Source organism: Panthera onca, chromosome A2 (assembly GCF_046562875.1).
Source record: "Panthera onca isolate mPanOnc1 chromosome A2, mPanOnc1 haplotype 2, whole genome shotgun sequence".
NCBI classification, from domain to species: domain Eukaryota; kingdom Metazoa; phylum Chordata; class Mammalia; order Carnivora; family Felidae; genus Panthera; species Panthera onca.
Genome location: NC_138340.1, coordinates 107554579 through 107580646, shown reverse-complemented (window position 1 = coordinate 107580646; position 26068 = coordinate 107554579). Strand labels below are relative to the sequence as shown.

The following is a 26068-nucleotide window of genomic DNA, read 5'->3' as shown; positions in this document are numbered from 1 at the left end:
CTAACAGGAAGTAAAGGTAGATGAGCAGGAACCAGCCCCTTCTCCTTTCTTTCTTGTCATGTCTCTCTAGTGCCCCCTGTTAACTTGATAGGAATCCAGCTCACAACAGAGAAATGTAGTATACAGCGGAGTTTCTCAAACTCTTTGGTCTCAGGACACTTTCAGGACCCCAAAGAGCTTGGATGATACCTTTTGTAACCACATTGTGAAAGTAACCATAATCAACCCATTACGTGTTAACAAAAATAACATTTATTTTTCTGAAAAATAATTTCAAGAGCAAAACAAAAAAATTGTGAGAAGAGTGGCATTGTTTTATATCGTTGCAAATCTCTTTAACCTCTGGCTTCATATCTGCTTCTGTGTTTCTTTCGCTGTATCCTATGTTTCGCAACCTCATAAAAGATCTACTGTACAGTCATGAGAAAATTATAGTGAAAAAAGCAAATGTGATATCTCACAATTATCACTGATAATCATTCGACCTTACAGATTCCCTGAAAGGGCCCAGGGATCCCAAGGGAGCCCCTGGTCTAGCGACTTCAAGCCCTTACATCACTAAATAGAATATCAAAATGTGAGTAAAGGGATAGATGTTTAATAACCGGCACTCCAATAAATAAAAAAAAAAAAAAAACCTGGAACATGTAATTAAGAAATAGGTGGTTGAGCCATAACTAAGACTTAGGCAGTGTGATGAAGAGTCCATGCTCCTTCCCCTTCTGTTAATGACACAATGTCTCTTCCTCAAGTGATTATATATATGTCGGTGTAAGATTTTTTTTCTTATTTTTTAAATTTACATCCAAGTTAGTTAGCATATAGTGCAATAATGATTTCAGGAGTAGAATCCAATGATTCATCCCCTACATAAAACACCCACTGCTGATCGCAGCAAGTGTCCTTCTTAGTGCCCCTCGCCCATTTAGCCCATGCCCCCACCCACAACCCCTCCAGCAACCCTCAGTTTGTTCTCTGTATTTAAGAGTCTTTTATGTTTTGTCCCCCTCCCTGTTTTTATATTATTTTTGCTTCCCTTCCGTTATGTTCATCTCTTTTGTATCTTGAATTTCACATATGATTGTAGTCATATGATATTTGTCTTTCTTGACTAATTTCCCTTAGCATAATACACTCTAGTTCCATCCACTAAATGGAAATGGCAAGATTTCATTCTTTTTTATTTTTTTTTAACTTTTATTTATTTTTGAGAGACAGAGACTGAGACAGAGCACAAGCAGGGGTTGGGGGAGGGCAGAGAAAGAGACACGGAATCTGAAGGAGGCTCCAGGCTCTGAGCTGTCAGCACAGAGCCCAACACGGGACTTGAACCCACAAACTGTGAGATCATGACATGAGCCAAAGTCGGTTGCTTAACTGACTGAGCCACCCAAACTTCTCAAGATTTCATTCTTTTTGATTGCCGAGTAATATTCCGTTATGTGTGTGTGTGTGTGTGCGTGCCACATCTTCTTTACCCATTCATCAGTCGATGGACATTTGGGCTCTTTCCTTCCTTTGGCTATTGTCAATAACACTGCTGTAAACATTGGGATGCATGTGCCTCTTTGAAACAGCACACCTTTATCCCTTGGATAAACACCTCGTAGTGCAATTGCTGGGTGGTAGGGTAGTTCTATTTTGAACTTTTTGAGGAACCTCCATACTGTTTCCCAGAGTGGCTGCACCAGCTTGCATTGCCACCAGCAGTGCAAAAGAGATCCTCTTTCTCTGCTTCCTTGCCAACGTCTGTTGTTGCCTGAGTTGTTCATGTTGGCCATTCTGACAGGTGTGAGGTGGTATCTCCTTGTGGTTTTGATTTGTATTTCCCTGATGGTGAGTGATGTTGAGCATGTTTTCATGTGTCTGTCGGCCATCTGGATGTCTTCTTTGGAAAAGTGTCTTTTGCCCATTTCTTCACTGGATTATTTGTTTTTTGGGGTGTTGAGTTTGTTAAGTTCTTTATAGATTTGGATACTAAGTCTTTATCTGATGTGTTAGGTGTGGGTTTTTCTAAAAACAACTATACACCTTCCATATGATATATTTTGATCCCTTCAAACTGTATACCAAAGAGTACGTTTATTATAATCTTTAATTAACCTTAAAATATTTTAGTTACTTAAATAATTCCCTTTATATCATGAATTGGAAGGACTCCCCCCGCTTGTTTTTCTCTGAGTCTTATTTTGTGTGTTCTCACAGTGTGCTCTCAGAGCTTTCCAGTGTTTGGGGCTGAACATTTTAAAATGGGACAGTTGCTTACTTTGATCGAGAAATTAAAACTCTGTTCTCCATTTCATGCTATAAATAGGTTGTACATACCATAGACTAAATAAAATAAAAATTGTCTTTTTAATTTCAGATGAAGCAATACTGTTCTTGGGTTTTGAGAAAGAAGCAAGGGGAACATTTTTCAATCTGAGTAATTGTGTCAGACTTGGATGAAGGGGAGAGATTCTAATTAATTAGGCAGGCTTGTAACAAGTGAAAATCTCAAGCTCTCTTTTCTTCAAATAGCATGTAGTATTACACAGAAGATGCCAGATTTATAAGGAGTAGAAATCGAATCAGTTTCCAAAATGGAAAAAAAAAAGGGTAACAGCTTGTACTTCATTTGGGACAGCCACATAATCTGCACAGATCTACTTGAAAAGGAATTGCAAGATGGGCTGTGTAACTCTCATGTAGCAAAAAAATAAAACTGGAATTCCTTTTCAAAACTTGGTCTCCACATTTTAAAACATAAGTGCATGGTGTCCTTCATAGCACTGTTCTTAATGCCATATTCTTTGAGACTTACCGCTGACAGTGAAAAATAAATGTATGTTTATTTTTAGAACCCTACTTTGCAATAATCTGTTATGTACACAAGATGTATTTGTGGCTGAAAAATCACAAATTAATATTGAATACAAGAGAGCTATAATCTGTTTTGTTTATCGCTTCTTAGAGTTCACCATATTGCATTACTACAATATCAACAGGAATATGATCACTATCCTTGACTCTGTATATAAACTAAACAACAATGGTTTCTCAATAAAAAGCAAGACTAAATTGGGAAAAATGTTAATGTTAATGAACAATATTCAAGTATCGGAGATATGGTGAATGTAAAACATTTAGTTTTTATAGAATAAAAATGTTTAAATGAGTATAAAGAGGCATAAAGGGGTGTGTGTGTGTGTGTGTGTGTGTGTGTAGTTACTTTTTGTTGAACTTATAGTAGCTACTGATCCATCTGGTATTTTGTGTAGTGAATGATTTTTGGGGGGGGCGTATATTTTGTTGCAGTATAAGTGCCTTTTGTCACCTACTTAAAATGTAAGCTGATTATTTTTCCTGTTCCCAGGTTAGACTTTTAATTTTTGAAGATATTCCTAACACTATATATTTCCAGATTTCTCACTTCTTCTGCTTCACCGTAAATGTCACGTCCCTAACTCCTCACCTCTTTGCTAGCCTAAGAGACTAACTTCTGATTTTACCTTCATCACTAGAGTCTATTACCTGAGCTATTCTCATTACAGGATTGTTAAGTCATGTGGAACCTTTGCTTTTTTGCAAGTGGCTCATATACCTTCGACCATGAATCGATATTATTATCTCATATTTCAGTCCGTACAACTCAAACAATAAGAATAACCCAAGAGAAATTTTATAAATATGCAGATTGTTGCCTACAAATTCTTACCATTCAATATTAACATGGCCTTAACACCTTTACACCTTTTTAAAAAATCTGTCTTAAAAAGTACTCATTTTTGATCCTGTCTCCTAGCTCAATTAGGTTAAAATTTTCAGACATCCTTTAGCTTATTCATTTCTTTCTCCTCATTCTCAATAGGTGATTTTTTTCACATCGTACAAAATAACATAAAGTACCTCAATTATTCCCCATGCAACACAGAACTGTTTCTTCAGCTCTAAGAAAATATATATTAACTATATTCCAGATGGAACTCTTCATCTGGATATCCCATAGAAATTGAACTAAATGTGTCTGAAAGTCAAATAATTATATTCTACCCAAACCTGCTTCAATTCCTATCTCCTCTCTTGGTGAGTGGAACCCAAGTATCTATCAGTTTTCCAATCCTAAAATATTGGTCTCTTACACCCTCCACTGCTTCAGGCCTCATGTTTAATCACAAAATACTCTCTGTTGCTCACGATAACTTATTCTTTTCAAACATTCTTTGTCATTTTTATCCATCATTGTTTGTGTCTTAGGCTATCCCCTGGCATGGCTCCCAGCTGGACCCTGACTTGACATCTCCACAATGTGCTCCACACAGCAGCCTGGTTATTTTACTCTTGGGTTTCCGAGTTTCAGGCCTTCATGATCACCTTGTGGAAAGTTTTTAAATTTTTGTACAGGGAGTCCTAGTCATAGTCCTCCCCTATCTTTTGAGACACCTCCCCCTCCACAAGGTCCCCTTAATGGAACTCAGGGTCTGGGCAGTGCAGTTAAGAAGACGATGAAACCTGAGTTCCCTAGTAGTAAATACAATGTCATGTAGCTTGCGGATCTGCTTATAGTCCCAGTTCTGTGTCCTGCCCAATGCTCCCGCTCCTTTTCATATCTAAATGTTCACTCTGGCTTATGTCTGCTGTGGTTATTCAGAACTCTCATTTCCTGTGTAAGTCTTGCTCTGCCCTTAACTCACAGCAAAACCCAACTCTTTGAAGCCTCGGCTAATGTTTCATTGTAATTGAATAGCACATGCTGTGCTCCATGCTAAGAATGCAATGATCAATAAGATGAGATACTTAGATTGTGCAACTGGAAGGCAAGCCCGGCACCCTTGTAAAGTCACACCATCTTCCTCCTGTAAGATAGCTGGTGCATCCCTGCTCCTCCCCGACTTCCACCTAGGCCAACTCTGCACAGCAGCACTGGGAATTAACTATCCTCCGCTAAATTACTGTTCTTATTGTATAGGATAGCACTTAGCAGTAGTCATTAGTAACTTCTGCTTTTTCTAAAAATATAGTAATTAAAAGAGAATGTAATTGATTTGTTACCTGCTTCAGACACTTATACTGTATATTTCCATTGGTTCCACAATGTCTAAAATGTTGACTCCACAATACTATCTGTTATTAGCTATAGGTCAGTATAAGTGCTTTTTGTTGTTATTATTAGTTTTATAGGACAGAAAGAGAAGATTTTCCTAGCACCCTTTATATCAGACCATGTAGTGAGTTGGCCAGGTGTGCCATTTAATTCTTTATCTGTTCATTTTATTACATTAATTCATGCATTCCACCATTCTTTTCTAAACCATATTATGTCCCAGGAATTCCACCAGAAAGCTGAAGATCCTTCAGACCCAAGCAGAAAAACAGACAATTAGGTAATCAAGTATATAATGAAATAAAAGTTGGCATCTATTTATCAAGATCATCTTTTTCACCATAAATTAAAATTATCTAATTTACATAGAGGTAGTGATAGGTACCAGTTGGAGAGGATGGAAGGGAGATTCAAGAAGAGAAAACATGTACTCAAATAAAAAATATTGCCTGGGCTTCCTGGGTGGCTTAGTCGTTTAAGTGTCCAACTTCAGCTCAGGTAATGATTGCATGATTCTTGGGTTGGAGTCCCACATCATGCTCTGTGCTGACAGCTCAGAGCCTGCAGCCTGCTTCGGGGATTCTGTGTCTCCCTCTTTCTCTGCCCCTCTCCCACTCATGCTCCGTCTATCTCTCTTTCTCTCTCTCTCTCTCAAAAGTAAACCTTTAAAAAATTAAATAAAAATGCCCTGTCAAAGGATAGTGTGTGAACTATATAAGACATTGAGTATTATTCCATTCATAAATATTTATCTTAAAAATTTTCTTTTATTTAAAAAAATTATTTTTATTTAGGTTTGAGAGAGGAACAGAGAGACAGAGAGTGAGTGGGGGAGGAACAGAGAGAGTGGGAGACACAGAATCCAAAGCAGGCTCCAGGTTCTGAGCTCTCAGTACAGAGCCTGATGCAGGGCTTGAACTCATGAACTGCGAGTTCATGACCTGAACTGAAGTTGGATGCTTAATCACCTGAGCCACCTTGGCACCCCTATTTTTAAGTTTTTAAATAAATTTTAAATACAGTATAGTCAACTTACAATACTGTAATAGTTTCAGGTGTACAATATAGTGATTCAACAGTTCCATATATTTCTCAGTGGTCATCACCACAAGTGCCCTTCTTCATCCGCATTACCTTTTTCACCCATCCATCCATCCACCTCCTCTCTGGTAACCATCAATTTGTTTTCTAGAGTAAAGAGTCTGTTTCTCGGTTTCTCTCTCTCTCTCTCTCTCTCTCTCTCTCTCTCTCTCTCTTTTTCCTTGCTGATTTGTTTCTTACATTTCACATCAGTCTAAAATCATATGTTATTTGTCTTTCCCTGACTTGTTTTGCTTAGCATTATACTCTCTAGATCCATATATGTTGTTGAAATTGGCAAGATTTCATTCTTTATGACTGAGTGATATTTTATATCATTCACAAATATTTATTAATCACTTACAATGTGCCCCCACACTATTCAAATTTCAGTGAGCAAAATGGAACTACTTCCCTTCCCCTATAGTTTTATTTATTTAATAAATAAATAAAAAAATATATATAGCATGTCAGAAGGTAATGTGAGGAGCTCTCTTAGCAAACATTGATTAGATAGAAAGTACAAGTTGAAACTGAGGATGACTGGAAGTCCTGAGTTTTTCATGAAAGACTAAAACTGGGATGAGGATCACAAGGAGATCATTTTTGATTGTCCCAGAGCAGATGGTAGCCATGACCTTGGAAGTATTGGGCACAGCCTGGTGGTGGGGCTGCGGAACTGGTCCTGGTAGGATCAGAGTCCTATGGCCTTAGGAGTTAGAGGTAAGTGGGCTTGATGAGTAAGAGGAAGGTAGGCTTGCTCAGTACTGAGAGATCTGGGTCTATGCCTTGAGTTGTTGGGATGGGGCAGATGAAGTGACTGGAAGAGAGTGGCTGGAGAAGAGGCCAGGGAGGGAGCCAAGGGCCCATGGAGAAATTGGAGAGTTGATATATTGTCTTAAGTCAGAAAATAATCACACTGCTGGGGGCAATTGGGTGGCTTAGTTGGTTAAGCATGTGACTTTGGCTCAAGTCATGATCTCATGGTTGTGGGTTCAAGCCCCACATTGAGCTCTGTGCTGATAACTCAGAGCCTGGAACCTGCTTCGATTCTGTGTCTCCGTCTCTCTCTGTCCACCCCACCCCCCCACCACCTCTGCTTGCGCTCTCTCTCTCAAAAATAAAACATTAAAAATTTTCATAAAAAATAATCATACTGACAGCAGTGTGGAAGCTATCACGAAGGGACATGAGGCTAAAGGCACAAAAAAGTCAAGAAGATATTTAAGATTGAGAATAATAATAGCTACCAATGAAAGAGTTATAGTACTTTATCTTTGGCCCCTCTCTTTGCCCATCCAGTATGGCAATGGTTAATTGATTTATGCTGTTAAGCTACAATATCATTAGTGGAATGTAATTCTTTTTATGTTTTCTGTACAACCAGAGAGTCAGACCACAGGTAAAAATTTTAGGCAGAAAAGGAGAAAGAATTTATTGTTGTTCATAAGGAAGTTAATCAAATTAACAACAGAAAAATGTACAATGAAAATGAGGTACTTGAACCTTGGGGAAAATATTCTTTTGCCAAATGACCTTACTGGATGTTCTTGCCAAAAGACACACTTCATTAATTGTGCTGAGAAGAAATTATTACTCTTATCAGGACTGTCTTGAGGATATTAAAAATTTGTGTGCATGTATGTGTGTGTGTATGTGCATGTATATTTTCACCGTAGCTTCCTCTATAGGTCTTTTGTGTCTAATAAACTATTTCAGTTTCCATAATACAAAAAAGGGAAGACAGAGTCTTGCAGAGCACAAACTGAACAGAGTACAAGGCTTACATGACTATAAGATAGGGAACTTCTTGTCACATAGTAGACATTTAAGATATATCTGTGTCTTCGCTAATGTTGATATACTTACATACTTATATAGAAATGCTCTAGAAATAAAGATAAAATAATTCTTATCCATTGGCTAAGTAGCTTTTATTTACATCAACCATTACATATCTTATGCTTTTATAGTACCAAATTTCTCTTATAATTACTATTAGTGGCAGTAATCCACAAATTATTTTATTCCAATAAATATTTTATCTTGAAACCCTGAAAACTCTTAACTGAAACCACAGAAAAATCTACACTTCAAGGCACCATTTAGGATAAAATTACTGTCAGTACAGGAACAGTTCCCCTAAATCTCCCCTTTAATTACTAAGTAGGTTTGAATATATTGAGTTTGATTACACAGGTTTCTTTATTCTCCTATCTGAATATTCTAAGTGAAATGTTGGTCTTCAGATTTGCCATTTTTACCATTAGATTTATTCACCAAATATAAATGGATTTTGTATTTGCACTTACATGTTAATGATTGCATATATAAGTGATATTATCTTAAGATTGTTGCATTGTGTATTCATGAATATCATTTATAGTTTTTTATTCAAATAAAGGCAAATAGGATATTTAGTACTTTTCAGAGTCCCAAATGAGTCATAACTTTATTTAACTTGTGATGTACTCTAAAATACCTAGGAATAGCTGTAAAAATGAGCATTGCCTTTGATCCATTAGAATGAAAACCCTATAAAAATGGGATTTTTCAAATTTTCTGTGGTCAATGCTATATCCTAGGACCTGGTTTTACGTGACTAATATGAAAGGTTCTTAATATCTATTTGGTTTATACTTATAAAGTGCATGCTAGTTGTACACCTATTAGATAACACAGATAAACAAAAAGAAAAGATATCCAGAATCCATTTCCCTATAAGAAAATGCTGGTAAAGATTTGGTAAATATGTAAATATGTATGTTTATTTCTATACATACAAAATATGTATATATATAAGAACATCTCACAACTGTATTTTATAATGAATGGCCCAAGAAATGATCTGAGTGCAAGAGTAACATTTAGAGCTCTCAGCCATGACTAGGATTTCGAATTTCATTCCAAAGGTTTATGAAATAATCAATGTACATACTCTTAAGAGTCCTGAAAATCAGACTCTTAATACAAAAGGTCATTTATTGAGAGTTAGGAGACAGATATCTCTGATTTATTTTTTCTCTCTAGCCCCACAGAATTATACTTAAAGCATAAAATCTCAATTCAGATTGCCTTTTGAATTGGAACCATACTACTTGCCTCTGCCTCTGTTCTCCCAAATATGAAATGGAGATAATACGTTCATGTATCTTACTGGGTACTGTGGGACTCAAACACATAATGTATTATGTATATTATAAGTGTTCAGTGAATGCCAGCTGTTACCATTATTCATTAAATAGGTTGTTTTCCAGCATTTTAGTTTGCAGACATAGGGAAAAATCAAATTCACTGTCTTTTTTTTTTCCCCTAAAATGTTGTTCATTCTGAAAGAGTACAGTAAATTTTATAGAGTATTAATTGGGATTTCTTTTTTTTTTTGTTTTTTGTTTGTTTTATCAAGATATAATTCACACATATCGTACAAGTTTAAGGTGAACAGCATACTCGTTTGACTTACATATATTGTGAAATGATGGCCACAATAAGTTTAGGTAGCATCCATCATCTTGTACAGACGCAATAAAGAACAAAGGCAAAAGCAAAAACAAAAACAATGTTCTTATAATGAGAACTATTAGAATCTACTGTTAATTTTTTTCTTTATAAGTGGAACTCTTAGGGTCTACTCTCTTAACAACTAGCATATACGATTATATCATATAATAGTGTTACTTATAGTCATCAGATATATTACATCATTGGTACTTATTTATCTTATAACTGGAAGTTTGTACCTTTTGACCATGTTCCTGCAATTCCCCTCCTCACACCCCATCTTCATAACTTGTACTTTTTTAATTGAAGTATAGTTGACATACAACATTACATTAGTTTCAGGTATACAGCAAAGTGATTCAACATTCTTATAGATTATGTGCTCTATGCTCACCCACAAGTGTACTACCATCTGTCACCATATAATGCTATTACACTATCATGGACTGTATATCCTATGTTGTACCTTTTATTCCTGTGACTTAGTGATTCTGTAACCGGAAGCCTGTATCTCTCACTCTGCCTCATTTATTTTGCTACTGTCACCCCAGCCATAAGGTTGTTTGTTTATGGGTCTCTTTGTGGGTTTTGTTTCTTTGTTTTTTTGTTTTTCTTCTTGTTGTTGTTGTTCCAGAAGTGGAACTGGGATTTCTCTTTAATATAACAAAAATAAAAATTGTTATCATGACTTTTTTTTTAATACATGGTAGTTTTATTCTCTTACTTTCAGCAGACAGTATGTCACCAGTACTGTCAAATATGGTACCTATTTGATTTAAATTTAAATTAGTTAACAAGTTAATAAAATGAAAATTCAGTTCCTCAGTCATAACAGCCATATTTCATATGCATAACAGCCATGTGTGGTTAAAACTACCATATTGAACAGTACACCTACAGAATATTTCTATCATTGTAGAATATTCTCCTGTAAAGAACTGACATAGATCTTGTTTTTACTGATTTGGAAAGACCTTAATGTCAGGAATTAGATATCCTGTCTCCAGCCCTTGGCTCCCTGGATTGCTATGTGACCATCAGAGGTTTGCTTTACTCTCTGATTTTTCACCCTATTGTCTCTAAAATAAAATTGTAGCGTCAAATCAGTCCCTACCATTGTGTTTAAGTGTTGTTGGCACACAGCTAGGGATGTTATAATTACTGCTTCTTCACAGTACAGTACAGCACAGTACGGAATAGAAGCACAAATGTGCTTCTAGAACGTTACCCCCAAAGACCTGTGCTTTGAGCCCTTCTCCTTATAATTTCTTGTTTGGGGTTTTTGCCAATGTCCAAACAGATGAAATCCAGAGTATGTTGCTGCAGATACTTTGCTGACCCAGTCTCTTGTCAGGGAAGATATCCCACTGCCTGTCCTCACTTGATGCATATTTTACATTCCTTATTGATTTGTAACCCAGTCTATCTCATTTTGCTGCCAGTTTGTGTAAGCATAAAAAATAAAAAATATGTATATATAATACTGTCCTAAGACAAGCATAATTCGAAGGTTAACTCTGAAAATCATGAAATGTCTGACAATACGAAACAATTGTTCTTACTTTTTATTATCTATGCTACTAATCATGACTATTACTAAGGATAGTGGAAATATGATTATACTCTGACAATACTCTGACAATGATTATACTCTGACAAGGCTTGTGTCTAAGCCTGATAAATTTCTGAAAATTGAACCGGTATTAAAAAATAGAAAATCCAAATTGCCAGGTGGTTTTTTGCCTTGTAAGTTTAGAAATGTAATTCATGTTATTAGTTTTGAATATTCCATTTTAATAGATGAGGGGAAACACTGGATATAGTGATACCTTTTCATTATCTGAGCTACATGTGTTTCAAAATAAAACACAATGCAGCAGAGGCAATAATTGAACATGTACCCAAAACTTATTTGCTAATAATTGAACCTTGAAACTGGAGTTAAAAGTATCTGCTAAAACAAAACTTCTTAGTTTTTTGTTGCAGGAAATGGAGTGTCTAGTTTGAAGTACAATGAATATCATGTTCTTGAAGAATGTGATAATAGCAGGCAATACTCAACTTGACTAATGCGAACTATTTTTATAGTTAAAACTTTGAAGAATGTTTATATATTAGAAGATATATATATACAGACAGACAGACACACACTAAAATCATCATCAAACAAACAGAAAAATGCTCTCAAAGTACAAGATAATATTTTTCCTAATTGAACTAATACTCTCTAGTTACAGTGCATATTTTTTTCACTTTATTTTGTGCTTTGTTGTTCAGTGCAATAGATATACATTAGTATGTGGACATAAATGGTGTGTGTGTGTGTGTATACACTTGCTTCAGTTTTGTGACGCAGCATTCAAAGAAGCATAACCTTTGGCACATCAGCAAACCTGTAAAGTGGGTGTCAATTAATCACATTATCTTTAGAGCTAAATATTGACCACTCCAGGCAAAAGAAACACCACTGTTTTGCTTATCTTTGTGTTCAGTTCCAATTCTAAAGAGTTTTACCAAAGATCAGATGGGTTAAAATGGCCTTCCTTAATGGAAAGTAGAATACTGAGGCATTTCATCAGAGGCTCTTGCTGCTGAAGAGGAATGTATGGTTCCATTTAGCATCTCCTTGAAAAGGAGTCAAGAAACAGGCTTGCAATTTCTTGTTTGCCACTTGTGTCATTTCCTGTGTGTTCTGCGTCAACCTTAGCCAGTCTTCTTGAAAGAAAAAGAAATATTTTAGAGCAATGAAGGAGTTAAGTTGTGGAAAAGACCTGAAGCCAGATTTAAGGAAGGGAAAACGTATATATCAAGTATATATAAATGGTAGAGTAGGGTTGGAAAAGTCTCTATGAAGACGGATTGAGGCCCCAGGGCCTGCTTTCAGAAAATTAAATGAAAATATGAAGAAACATTTTCACCACATGAGAGAAAGTGAGCTGATCTTGGGGACGGGAGTAGGATCAGGAACAAACATAGGACATTTTTCATCAGTTCAGCACCTCAGGATTCTGTCAAGTCCTGCTCTACCCAATTTTTTGTCATGAAGCAATTGAGAAAAAGGTCTTTAACATTTTTTTTCTGTGACTTTATCTCTCACAAAGGAACAACAACAAAAATCTTTGTCTGGATTTGAGGAAAAGTTGATTAGTTCTCCAATGTGATTGCTAGATAAGCCCATATATTTTTTAAAAATAACCTTTAAATTCTTTTAAATATAAAACTGTGACATGAATGTGACAAAGCTTTTAGTTTACAACATGTCGTGAAATAGAAAGTGAAAAATATTTATTCATTTTGTCAAATAAAAATAATCTTAGTATAATAATATGTTTTTCCAAAAAGGTGGGGCTAAATGTAAATTATATGTGGATGTTTCTGTTCAATATGTACATTACTTAAAAGAAAGGCAAACAGAAAATTATGTGGTTTTCACATTCTCCATATTGTTTATATTCACTATTATGAGAGCTGATAATGAAATACCAAGCACTTTAGTTTTATACAAACAAATGATCAGGAGGTGTTCTAAATCACTGAAAATGTATAATATGGTTGGCATTCTTTCAAATTAATGTCATAACATGTTCTTTTCCTTCTTTCTTGTTTTAAGTTTTTTGTGTAAGAGTTAAATCAAGCTGATTAAATCATTTCAGTACCATAATGGGAAAGCAGAGAAGAGAGGATTAGCTCATCATGCAGGATGAGTTAGGTCATAGTTTATCCGACCATAATTCAAATGCTGTGCTTTCCAAGTCTGGAAGTTATGGCTATGTCAAAGGTTAGTGCCAAAATGTCTTTTATCATAAAAGACAACTGCTTATTCCTACAGTTGGCCAAGCTTTCGTTGGTTAGGTAGAACCAGTAAGGTATATAGGTGTTTTAAAACTCAAGATTGTCTCAATCTCTGCCTTTTATTTTTAAAAATAACTATATTAGTTTGTATTAGACATACAGTGACATTTTTCTTAGGAAAAAATCAATTTATAATTATATCTCTCTTTTAATAGCTATAAACAGAAGTAGAATCAATGTGAAGCGTAGAATTGTATTTGAAATAAGACTTTGGTTAAAAGAAAATGAAGGAAAGATTTATAGCAGTGTTATTCAAAATGTGAGTTCTGACCCACTAATGGGTGTTGAATTCAATTTAGAGGGTCTTTGACAGAATTTTAAGAATGAAATAAAAGAGAAGACAATAGGTTAACATAGAAAAGAAAAATTGGGGCAATTATGGAACCTACTAGTAATGAGAAATGGGGTGGGGGGAATAAAAGGATTCTGCTGGATTAATATGTAAATTGTTTTTCTTATTTTTTCTTACTCTTGGCCTTGAGCAAAAGTAGCCTGTAATTCATTAGTGTAGATTAAAGGGGATGGATTTTCCAGCTGCAGAACTCTAAGCTCGTAAAGTGGGAATATTGTAATCTACCTCACAGAGTTAAGGTGGGAATTAAGTGAAATCATACATGTTAAAGCCTCCGGCTTGATTCCTGCCACATGTTAGACACTCAATAAATGAATGATAGAAGTAATTTCATAATCCATTAGATTATATGCATGGCTATCTTGAGATGGCTAGAGGAGAGGCCAGGTACTCCATCAAAGTTATTCATCAAAGGAAATAGACAAGAGCAAGAGATGTTAGGTTAGGTTCATAGAACTGTATTTGGATGGGATTATTCCCTCCATTCTAGTAACTCCTGGTTGATTAGGACTCTAGTACATTCAGTCCATTAACCATTTCACCCAAGCACCTCTTATTTGCCAAATTAACCTTAAAAGACAATTGGGACTTGCCTTCAGGCCATGTCAGATACACATGATCTGGTTTCACAGGCTTCTCTGTGGAACTAACCATTTATGTAAACGAGTTTCAGTACAATTATTACCGGCCAGATAATCTATAATCATCAGCTGTTGCAAACAGGCATTGAGTTCACTACCCTCGTCTTGGAATAAGCACAGTGAATGGGTTTCAGAAATAAAGTATGAACCATATTAAAACTAAAGTACAGTCATATGTTCCCACCTCTCTAATTAAATGTCTGTCGTGTTTAAGCAGATTTTTGTTTATGCTCCCTTTCTTACTCATGGGCAGATTTCTTGATAGGAAAAAGGATGTGTTGGAAAAAGGATGTTTTATTCATGGTGCTGGCAAATATTTGACATAAATATGAGTTTTTATGAGTGAATGAGTCCTGATTATCAACATATAAATCATATTGTGACAGACTCAAGTTTCTTCTTCAGTTTTTTGTGAAAGGCCAATTTTTTGTATCTCCTTTGCTGATTTATAGCTGTCACTTCCTAAAGCACAGAAATATGGAAGAGGAAAGTAGTTATTCATGCATTCAAATACACCTACCAGCTTACCCTGGACAAGAGGATTTGACCCTAACACCCTCCTTTAGGCAGGCAGAGCAGTCCCCGTGTCCCTGAATCCTGAAGAACTCTGCACTATTTACAACAATCATAGAAAATGTCTGACTCTGCTATCCTAGAGTTCCAGAGAATTTGGTTATTATATAACCTAAAAATATATAGCTCTTTCCATTGTCTTTGCATTATCTATTTTCTTAGTTGTTGTTTTTCTTTGAAAGCAGTGTGGATATTTTTATGAATATAAAGACAAATATGTTTTTTCCCCAGGTTTGAGAATGAATAAAGGTGCCATCACCCCACCCCGTACTTCTCCTGCAAATACATGTTCTCCAGAAGTAATTCATCTGAAGGACATTGTCTGTTACCTGTCTCTCCTTGAAAGAGGAAGACCTGAGGATAAACTTGAGTGTATGTGTTTCTTTATTTAGTTTACTTCTCACAATAGTGGGGAGGAGGAGGGACTAGATACTGATGAATTGAAAATTGTATTTACTATGGTTATCTAAATTTTCATTAAATGAAGTGGCCTTGGTTAAGATATAAAAATTCTTTCAAGTGGGAATCAAAGGATATTGTGAATATATTAAGATTCTTATCAAATTCCATTTATTACAGAGTATTTCTTTAGCATGTTGGTCTGTCAGATGACTTGTTCTTGACTGTCCCTCAGTTTGGTAACATGATGATACTGGAAAGTGTCATTTGAATTGTTTTGAAAAAACACCTTTATTTCTAGGATATGAGGAGGTCTTCCTCTTAATCAGCACCAAGGTTCATTGGACACATACAACCTGAGCCTTTCTCTCATGGAAATCTTTCTTTAAAACTTCACCACTAACACTTTCTGTGCCAGGAATAAATGATTTCTCAGGTGCCAAACACCTGAAAGTTTCATATATAGGAGTTGACTGTGGATGTTGTAAATAAACATAGCTGTGTTTGTTTTTTTCTACAATGTGGCAGGTGTTTCAGATAGAGATTTTCTATTTAGGTGAAAAGGAGAGAATTGCTGTCTTTAATAAAGCACAGTGTGTGAGCTCTCTCTGGTGGCAAACTATACTCATTGCAATGCAAGAAATATTTTTTTCAAATATTTACAATAAGCCTGAACATTTAATAATCTGGTCTGTCTCCAAAGCCCCTGCTAAACATAGAGCTGGTAGTTTGTTCAATAATCCAATAACTTGATTATATTGGATAGTGTTAAAATAAATTAAAGTTCTTGCAACTGAAATGATAGTGAAGATAACAAATCCTAAATTTGATATTTTCAAGCAAATATAGACCATAGTGATGTTTCAGAATTATGATTTGAAAGCATGTTTAGTTAAATCTAATAGTAACATGTTGATAATATTTCTCTTACTAATAAAGAATTAACTATAATATGACTAAGTCATACCTAAGTTATAAACTGTATTAGGAGTCTTTAAATACGTATTTATTATTCCTAAATGTGGAATATTTGCATTTCAAGATTTATTTGTATTCCTAAAGACATACATAAATCTTTCACATTCCAAAATAAATATTAATGTTCAGTCAATTTCTATTGAAGTGACAGCCAAGGAGAAAGTTTGCTCAGGTGTTGTCAGGTCCGTGTTTGGGATGATTTTAAAAATATACAGGCAAATCCTTTCTTCCAGGTCTGAGACTGAATGAAGGCACCATCATTCCTCTTCAACATGCTATTTGTGTTGGAGTTTAATTATTTTTATATCAACTGGAAGCATTTTGTTTTTAAGGTAGAATTCTTAAGAGGTGTGCTTTTAAGTTCTCACATTGAGTTTATGAATCAAACCGTCTTTGTCTACAACTGCAAGTCAGAATGTTAACCCACAAGTCATTCAAAAACACTTGATGAATCAGGTCAAACCTGACCTGCCACTTACCTTTCTTCACTGTTTTCAACCTCCTTTACTCTGTTCTTTCTTCAAATTTTCCAGCTCTTTGTCAAGCATTTGTCAGATTCAGTTGCCTTTGCCTTTTTTCTTAACTGTTCCTTCAGACTCTTGTCATAGTGGGAATTTTTAGAGACTGGCTCTATCAGTATGATTTTCATCAGTCTCTTCGAAATAGATGAATGTCGATTTACGAATATATGAAGATTCTGCCTCTGTCCCTGCTACACTCAAGTTCTCTGCTCTACTCCTCTGATTTGGAGGAACTTAACTTGATCCTTAATTATCTGGAACTTGTTTTTTGTCTGTTTTTTGTTTGTTTGTTTGTTTTGCTTTGCTTTGTTTAGTTTTGTTTGTTTTTAATGCCAGTGCCTGGCCCTTTCCTACCTCTGTTAAGTCAGAATCTATTCCTCTTACCCACTTTCATATCAATGGACTGTACACTCTTTTCCTTCTACAATTAAACATTGACATATTCTCAATATTCATGTAGTCTTCTAGAGCTACAGGTTTGAAAAATATTTTCAGTAATACTTTAAAGAAATTTAATGGTGGTTAATTTAACATACACTTATTTCCAAAAGGGTTGTGACTTATTAAACACAATATAAACTAGAGGAAAGAAAAACTAAGTAAGTTGACAATAAATAAATATGGGCAAGCACCTAATATAATTCATTTTTGCTGGTAAATGCTGAACTTGGATCTTAATTTCTAAGTAGCTAAACAGAAAGGAATATACGCACATTCACTTAGGCCAGAAGTTAAACTTTATCACACATAAGAATTACCTGTAGGACTTAGGAACATACAGCTTATTCCGAGCCCCAGATTCAGTGCAGGTGCTTCAGCGGGCTTGGTGTGCGCCCTTAGAATTTTCATGTATAACAAGGCTCCACATAGTGCTGATGTTGCTGCTTCAGGGACCACATTCTGAGGAACACTGGCTTATACAATTCCTCCGTCCAATGAAGCATATACACACACACACTTTCTCTGAAGGAAGGACCGTTTCTCAGAACTGCTGAATGGTGACAGTATTTGGTAGGCTTCTTTCCCTGGGTTACTACATAAAATAATGACATGGTTGTAAATGTTTCTAAAAAAGATATTTTCCCCCAAAATACTGTTTTATAAATCTATCCATCACTTACTATCACCTCCCATCTTCCTACCTGTCTTTTTTTGCCAGGCATTTACACAATGTTTAGAATAAAGATTATTTTTTTCTTTGAAAGGAAATAGACAAAAGTCCTCGAACTTTCCACCGATTATGTCATTTCTTCAAATTACTTTGCCTAGTCCAATTATGTTTTCTCACTGAGAACTTTGCTTATTCTGAGGTCCTATCAAGTAGATGGCATTTATTCACCTGCTGCTGTAGAAGGTATATGTGCATGTGCACGTGTTTTTGTGTAAATGTGTTCAGGTTGTGGGGAATTCCATTTTTCTCTTTCCTTGTTGGTGCTACTTACCTGCCATCCTGATGTGTGGAATAGGAACATTGTACCACAGCTGTTTTGCCCTCCTCACCTTAAGTCAGATACAATACTTTGTGGAGAGCCATTCAGTATCTCCCTCTGTTAGTTTCTTTGCCTTCCTCGAATTCTGTGATTTCAACTCCATTTTATTTCAGTCTCCCACATCTGCTGCAATACCACACGACTTGTAATTTGTAAAGACTGGTTTTATTCTAAAATTTTAAGCTCTAACATTTTACTTTGACCCCAGACTATGATCACTTAACTTCCCCCTCTCCTACTTTTAATTTAAACATAGCATAGCACAGTACTGAAAAGCCTAGACTCTTGATTTCACTAACTGAATGCATCCTAGCTTTAACACTTATGACTGCCTGGGGCACATTTTGTGAAACAAAAACCTCTTGAGGCCTTAGTTTCTCCAACTATAAAATTGGAATCATAATAATATCTATCTCATATGTTTGCTATAAAGATTAAATTAACCAATATTTGCTCACATAAATTCCTTCACATTTATTGGTTCACATAAATGTTTGTTAAGTGCAATTTAAATAAGTATTCTTGTCTCTTAACCATTTCCCTTCCTCCTGAATTTGCCTGCTGCTTTTTTGGAAACCATCCCTCCATAATCTATGATGCCAGTCGTTCTTTGACACTTAGTTTTGGGCACCCAATTTATTTGCTTATATATGGTGATGGCAGAGATTTAGTAAAATAAAACTATAATTCTACAGATTATAACTCTACTCAAAACTTCAGCTGGCCTACAGTGCCCTCAGTGTTTCTCTCATCATCAACTTCCTCTAGTTAAGTTAATCCAGATGCTTCATTTTTCCAACACCTACGTATTTAATCATCATCTTTAGGTGTGAATTCCTATAACTTTGTTTCATCTTACGTAAAACTTGTCAACTTCTAGGCATGTTCTTTCTTCTTCCTCTTCTTCTTCTGAATGTGTCCCTTTGACAGTTCCCCATTAAAAATACATAAACTTAAGCCCTAAACTTAGAGCTATAGACTGATTTGACTCTACAGTTTCATCCCAACCTAGTTGGCCAGTCTTGCATTTAGCTTTGACCTACATTTACATGCACAGACAACGTCCTAGTCACATAGATCTACTTTTCAATCACCAGACAAACCCAAACTTTTTCATATTTATACCTTAGCTTATAATGTGCATTTGCTGGGAGTGCTCTTTCTCAATGTATATCAGATCCACTACAGTATACACTTGAGGCCCAGCTCATGTTATGAATTCTCTGGCCAACTCCTAATTGGATTCATTTTGCTTGTACACTTATGCTGTGTAACTTCCTACCCTAGCACCTACTCTGTGTGTGTGAGTGTGTGTGTGTGTATTTCAACAGACAGATGATCAATAAATGATACTTAATTGGAATTGTGTTGAAGTCAATGGGTGTTTGAGAAGAGAAAAAAACGTGAATTATTTAAGTCATGGAATGATGCTAAATTCATTTATACTGCATTTTTAAGACACATTATATTTACATTAGGATTGGTATTTATAAATTGTTAATGACTTAAAGAATAATTTTTGTTAGCTTACATTTAATGAAAACGTATCACTGAAGAGAAATACAAAGTACAGATACAAAATACAAAAATAACCACAAAATAGATCATTGACACACAAATAATGAAGAATAACCTGTATGTTAAAGTTATTGCCATGTATAGTATTAATCTTAGAACGATTGGATTTAACACTGAAGAGACCCTAAAGATCAGTTAGTCATTCTCCCTATAGAGTCAATGAAAAAAATTAAAGCCCAGAGAGACTGGTTGTTAATTATAGCACTAGTTTTTTTCTGCCTGTGACTAACACCCATGATTTCTGAGTGACTGTATAAGTGCTCTTCATTTTGAAAAGCTTCCTTTCCTTGTCTTTGTTGTTTCTCTATAGGAAAAAAGGAGAAAATATTACTTCATTGCATTAGAGGTCACAAACTCCAAGCAGCTATTTTTTTTCACCTCTGCCCTGAAAGCTTACTAATATATAAAAAAGTAAAAAAAAAAAAAAAGTGAGTTAAAAAATTCCAGCTTACATGCCCTTTATAAACATACTTTCTAATGTTTAATAACAAACTAAATATTAATATTTTGATTAGCAAAATATGTTATCCCAAGTATAATAACACCAGAGTATATTTAGTAGGATGATGAGGAGAAAATAGATTAAAAACTTGCAAATCTTTTGGAAGAGAAAAAATTGTAGATATAAAGAATGAACCTTATATTGCATAATGTGCCTTTGCCCTGATCTTTTAACCAAATTCATGTGTGGGTGCATAATTGTTTCTATATAAAGGGAAATTGCATGAGCATAAAAATAGAAAAAAAGTGGGTTAAACTAGCTTGTAACTTTGTAACAGGTACCCACATTTGGAACTTATCATGTTGACAGAGTTATTTTAATATTGAGCTTAAATTATGTTTGCACCTAAAAATCTATATCCTTATTATGTTAGTTTTAAGAATATATTTTTTTCAATGATTCACTTGACCTTGGAGCCTAATTTAGTTTTAAATTCTAAGAAGAATATTAATTTTATCAATATTATTCAATGTAGTTTTAAAAGGGAAAGATTATATAGACTTACCAAGCCAAACAATTTTTATTTTCCATAGTTTTAATAACTGCCCTTTAAAAAAATAACTACCTCTTAAAAAAGTTTCATTAGTTTCTCTATCTCTGTACAACTGAAGAATTTTCAAATCCTCCACCACAAATTCTAGTTTAAAAATTTGTGCCCTTCATTTTTTCTTTAATCTTTTCATTCTTAGTTACTTTCTCCATTATTTTACTTGTTCTGTCTTTCTGGAACTATTATTTTTGGATATTGATACTCCAAGACAGAAATTTCAATTTGTTTTTTTTTCAGTATTTTCCTTTTCCAACATATTTTCTCCTATGTCTTTTTTTTTTTTTCATCTGTAGTATCTTCTACATCTGTGATAAGTCTTTGTTTTCTTTTTCTGTCATGCTTTTAACTTCACAGAGGATTCATTTTGTTCTCAGCATAATTCTTATTTGTTTCTCGTTTTATGGATTGCAACTTTCCTCTTACAAGATTTTATTCTGTCTCCCTGCCTTGCTGTTTGGTTTTTTTTTTTTTTTTTTTTTTTCCCTTCCCAATTACTTGTTTTGGAAGGACTCCTTGGTGTGGTGGGTGGGTGGGTATGTGGGTGAGGTTTAAGTGTGACTCACTGGAGATCAGGAAGGGGGCTTATACTCTTAATATTCAATGTGTAGATTTTCACATAAACACCCTGATTTTGGTGTAGTGCCCCTCCCATCAACAGTCCTAAGCAGCCTGAGCTCAGCATCCTCTTGGTTTGCATGCTATAGAGCGTCCATTCTTCTCCTGGGGTAGGGAGCTGGCATATTGTTAGGTGGATGGTATGAAGGGTAGTATTTGAGGGTCTAATTTCTTTTCATGAAGATTATCACTTAATTTTCCATCTCATCACCCTTTCTTTGCAAATCTTTGCTGCTTCTTCACTTATGTTTATATTCTCTGGGTTCCAAGTCACTCAACATGTGTTTTCCAGCTTCCATTTTTTTTTTTTCCTCTTACATTTTCCTTGTACTTGTTGATTCATGCCAATTTCCTTTTTTCTTTTTTTAGATGCTTATTTATTTCTTTTGGTGGAGGGGGTGGCGGAGACAACGAGAGAGGGAAAAAATCTCAAGCAGGCTCTGCAGTGTCAGCACAGAGCCAGATGTGGGGCTTGATCTCAAGAACTGTGAGATCACGACCTGAGCCAAAATCAAGAGTCAGACACTTAACCACCTGAGCCACCCAGGCACCCTGATTTATGTCTATTTCATACATTACTATTACCACAGTCACACTTCAATACACAGCCAATGTAGACAAATGTGTTTAATACTTCATATTTTGCATGACACTAGTATAATTTTAAATTAGGAAAATAGACTTGTCTCTGAAAACTAAAATCCTAGAATTTCTCTCTCTTATTAAGGAGAAAGGAAGGAAGGAAGGAAGGAAGGAAGAAAGAAAAAAAGAAAGAGGCAGGGAGGGAGGGAGGAAGGAAAGAAGGAAGGAAGGAAGGAAGGAAGGAAGGAAGGAAGGAAAGAAGAAATTCTTGATTTAGACTTGGTCAGATTTAGAGTATGTTAGATTTACTGTTTAATATATGCATGCTGTTTATATGATTGCTATTCTTATTGACTAGAACTTTTATTTTTCCACCTTTTCCTTGATGAAATAAAGAGAATTCATAAGCAACCATTAACCGCTGTCAGTGTGTTTAGAAATTATTCAAAAGATGTCAGGACTTCTACTTTAGACAATAATGAAAAAACTTTCAGACCAACATCTCTAGTGGGAACACATAGAAAATTTGGACATAGTATTTTTTTTAATTTGTTTGAATTTGTTCGTTTAATTTTTTTGAATTCCAGAGTCTTCTTAATAGGTGTATGGTGGTCTCTGTGGCTTAAATTTTTATTTTGTTTATGATTGATGATCTTGAACACTTTATTTTGACTGACTATTTATGTATCTTCCATTTTTGAGATACATGAATTCATGTATCTCAATACAATTCATGTACTGACATGAGAGTCAATATTTTTTGACTCTCTTATTTGGGTTGTTTGTCATTTTATTACTAAGCTATAGAGTTTGTTAATATATTTTAGAAATAAGCCCTTTATCAGACATCTGTGTTTTCAAAAGTTCTTTAATTTGTGGCTGGATTATTTTGTTCTTATTTTTCTTTTTCCGTTTTCCTTTCTTTCTTTCTTTCTTTCCTTTTTTTCCCTTTCTTTCTCTTATTTATCTTTTGATGAACAGGAGTTCTAATTCTGATGAAGCTTAATTTACCTATTATTTATTTTTTTAACTTTTTTTTTAAATTTATTTTTGAGACAGAGAGAGACAGAGCATGAATGGGGGAGGGTCAGAGAGAGGGAGACACAGAATCTGAAACAGGCTCCAGGCTCCGAGCGGTCAGCACAGAGCCTGACGCAGGGCTCGAACTCACGACCATGAGATCATGACCTGAGCGGAAGTCGGCCGCTTAACCGACTGAGCCACCCAGGTGCCCCTACCTATTTTTTTTAAAAAAATAATTGATGGTCCATATTGGCTTACCTTAAGGTTGTAAAGATATTTTCCTGTATTTTCTTCTAGAAGCTTTATAATTTAGCTTTAGTGTTAAAATTAAAGTCACATTTTTTTTAAGTTCAATTTAAACTTAAATTTTATCTTGATCTAACCTTTATGTCTGATGTGAACTAAGTACCAATGTTGAGTGCACAATATCACTGGGCAAGACAGAAAAACAGGTTAGTTTTTAATTAATTAAATTTAACTTTTAAAAAAATATCCTATGTTTAGGATTTTTGTAAGGTTTATTTATTTTTGAGAGAGAGAAAGAGAGAACACACTGGGGGGGGGGGTGGGGGATGGCAGACAGGAGGACAGAGCATCCTAAGCATGCTCCGTGCTGACAGCATAGAGCCGATGCAGGACTGGAACCCATGAAAGGCGAGATCATGACTGGAGCCGAAGTGTGACGCTCAACCGACCAAGCCACCAAGGCACCCTAATTAATTTGATTTTTAATAAAGCTGGTTATTGTTTTTTAATGATATCGAGGAACACAGAGAATCATTAGTAGAGGCAGAGAACCAGATCTGGAGGATACTTTTCTAGGATCAGTGGTGAACTTAAGTACAAAATTGGACCGGGGAAAAATCCCATTGCTGCCGCTCCGTGCACAGGGAGAGCACTGTTCATTGCCAACAGTCCTGACACATCCAGGACTCCGAATGCGCTCTCTCTGATTACTGCTACTCCTGCCTCACATCACCGGAATGAATTTGTATAGCACATTTTTTCTTGGGTCACTAGCATCTGATCGATTAACAAGGTTTTTCTTCTGAATAGTAGAGCCGACGTCATGTGCAAAACTCTCCCTTCAAGTCATCTGTTACTGTGTTTCGTAACGTGTGGCTTTAAGAACATAGAAGTTGCAGACGGTGCCAAAAATAAATGGCAGATACCCCCGCACAGAGTCCACTTGTGTGTGTATTTTTGAGGTTATGTTTCCAACAGGGTTTACCAAGAAGTATAGAGCTCCATATATCTGACCATGTGAAAATGGTTTCATAGTCATTTATTACAATAAGGATTACTACAATAAGATAGGATTAATAGAGTCACCAGTACCCCTCATTCTAAAATGCAGTTAGGCTTGGTGCCTCGGTGGATTAAGCTATCTGACTTCCGCTCAGGTCATGATCTCACGGTTTAGGAGTTCCAGCTCTGAATCGGCTCTGTGCTTACAGCAGGGAGCCTACTTGAGTCAGTCTCTCTCTCTCTCTCTCTCTCTCTCTCTCTCTCTCTCTTTCTGTGTGTGTGTGTGTGTGTCTGCCCCACTTTTCTAAAAAATAAACAAACTTAAATAAATAAATAAATAAATAAATAAATAAATAAAGATAAATAAATAAATAAAGTTAGGCTTTTGTAAGTCTTTTCCTTGTTCCCTGCACTGAAACCGTTCTTTGGGCGATGTGTGAATGAATTCCTGCCGCTTAACAAGTGATTTTTATTTTCTGCTTTTTTCACGAAAATCTTAGTATCCATGTTGTGGCAGGTTTTTTTCTTTGTGAATTTTTGTCATTTATTGAGTACATGAGAGAGAGTAATCATCATGGTTTGCAAACAAAGATATTTACATCATTAGCCAGCCTAACGTTATGTTCCTTAATTCAATAGATACACACTTTCCCCTTAATTTTAACATCTTTAAAGTCTTTTCGCGTTTTACAATAAATAGTATATGATAGTTACATTGCAAGCATTTTTTCCAGTTCGTTGTATGCAGACCGGCTATACATCTTATAAATAAATAATCATATCTTAGATGGGTGAAGTATAATGATTGTTTTTAAATACAAAAAATAATAATTACAGATATATGATCAAGGCCATTGCATAATTATGCCCCCTTGTTATCAATGTCTTTATTTAATATGATAGACCTCAGACATCAAGATTCTCCCAGAAATTATGCAAACCCAACAAAAACTCTCACTTCCACTCCTCTGTTTTAACAGCTGTGTCAGTCTTCTCTGTTTATCTCAAAAAGGCACCTGCAGCCTCTTCTGTGGTCTCCTGGTGGTATGTGAATTTATGAGGGAATCCTCAGGCCATTGAGACCCACTGTCCTCTGGCTTTCCTGTGCTGGCTACCACAGAGACAGCACTTCCCTTTTCCTGACTCATTAGTTCAAAGAGTGGGTACCCTATGAAACTACCTCTCAGACTGCAACAAATACACCATTATAACCGTGGTAGTAATGCATTTTGTGTCTTGTTGTCCTCTGTCAGAAAAATTCCCTTGTTTTGCACTAATCCTTTCCCATACTGCTTAGGGATCAATCAAAACAAGGGCTTACATTTGTGTACTGACCGACAGCTTTGGATATGCATTTATGTGTATCACCTCACTTAACTTTCACAAGTGTGTTTTATGACAGGGTAGTTATTCTCATTTTACAGAGAAGAAAACAGTGTTTGACTATGCTCATGTACTAGAGGATCGCACGTTCCGAATTTGGGTTACACACCTCCAAAT

At 35.5% G+C, this 26068-nt stretch overlaps 1 protein-coding gene across 12 annotated transcripts in view; it reads left to right on the top strand.

Annotated features, from left to right (window-relative positions):
• The window catches only part of DGKB (diacylglycerol kinase beta), a 725288-nt gene that overhangs the window by 160773 nt on the left and 538447 nt on the right, over window positions 1-26068 (top strand). For all 12 annotated transcript variants that reach the window (XM_060632583.3, XM_060632585.3, XM_060632581.3 and 9 more), the window contains one exon: window positions 15314-15454. In XM_060632583.3, the coding sequence (XP_060488566.1) occupies window positions 15314-15454 (141 nt within the window). The remainder of the gene's footprint in view (window positions 1-15313; window positions 15455-26068) is intronic.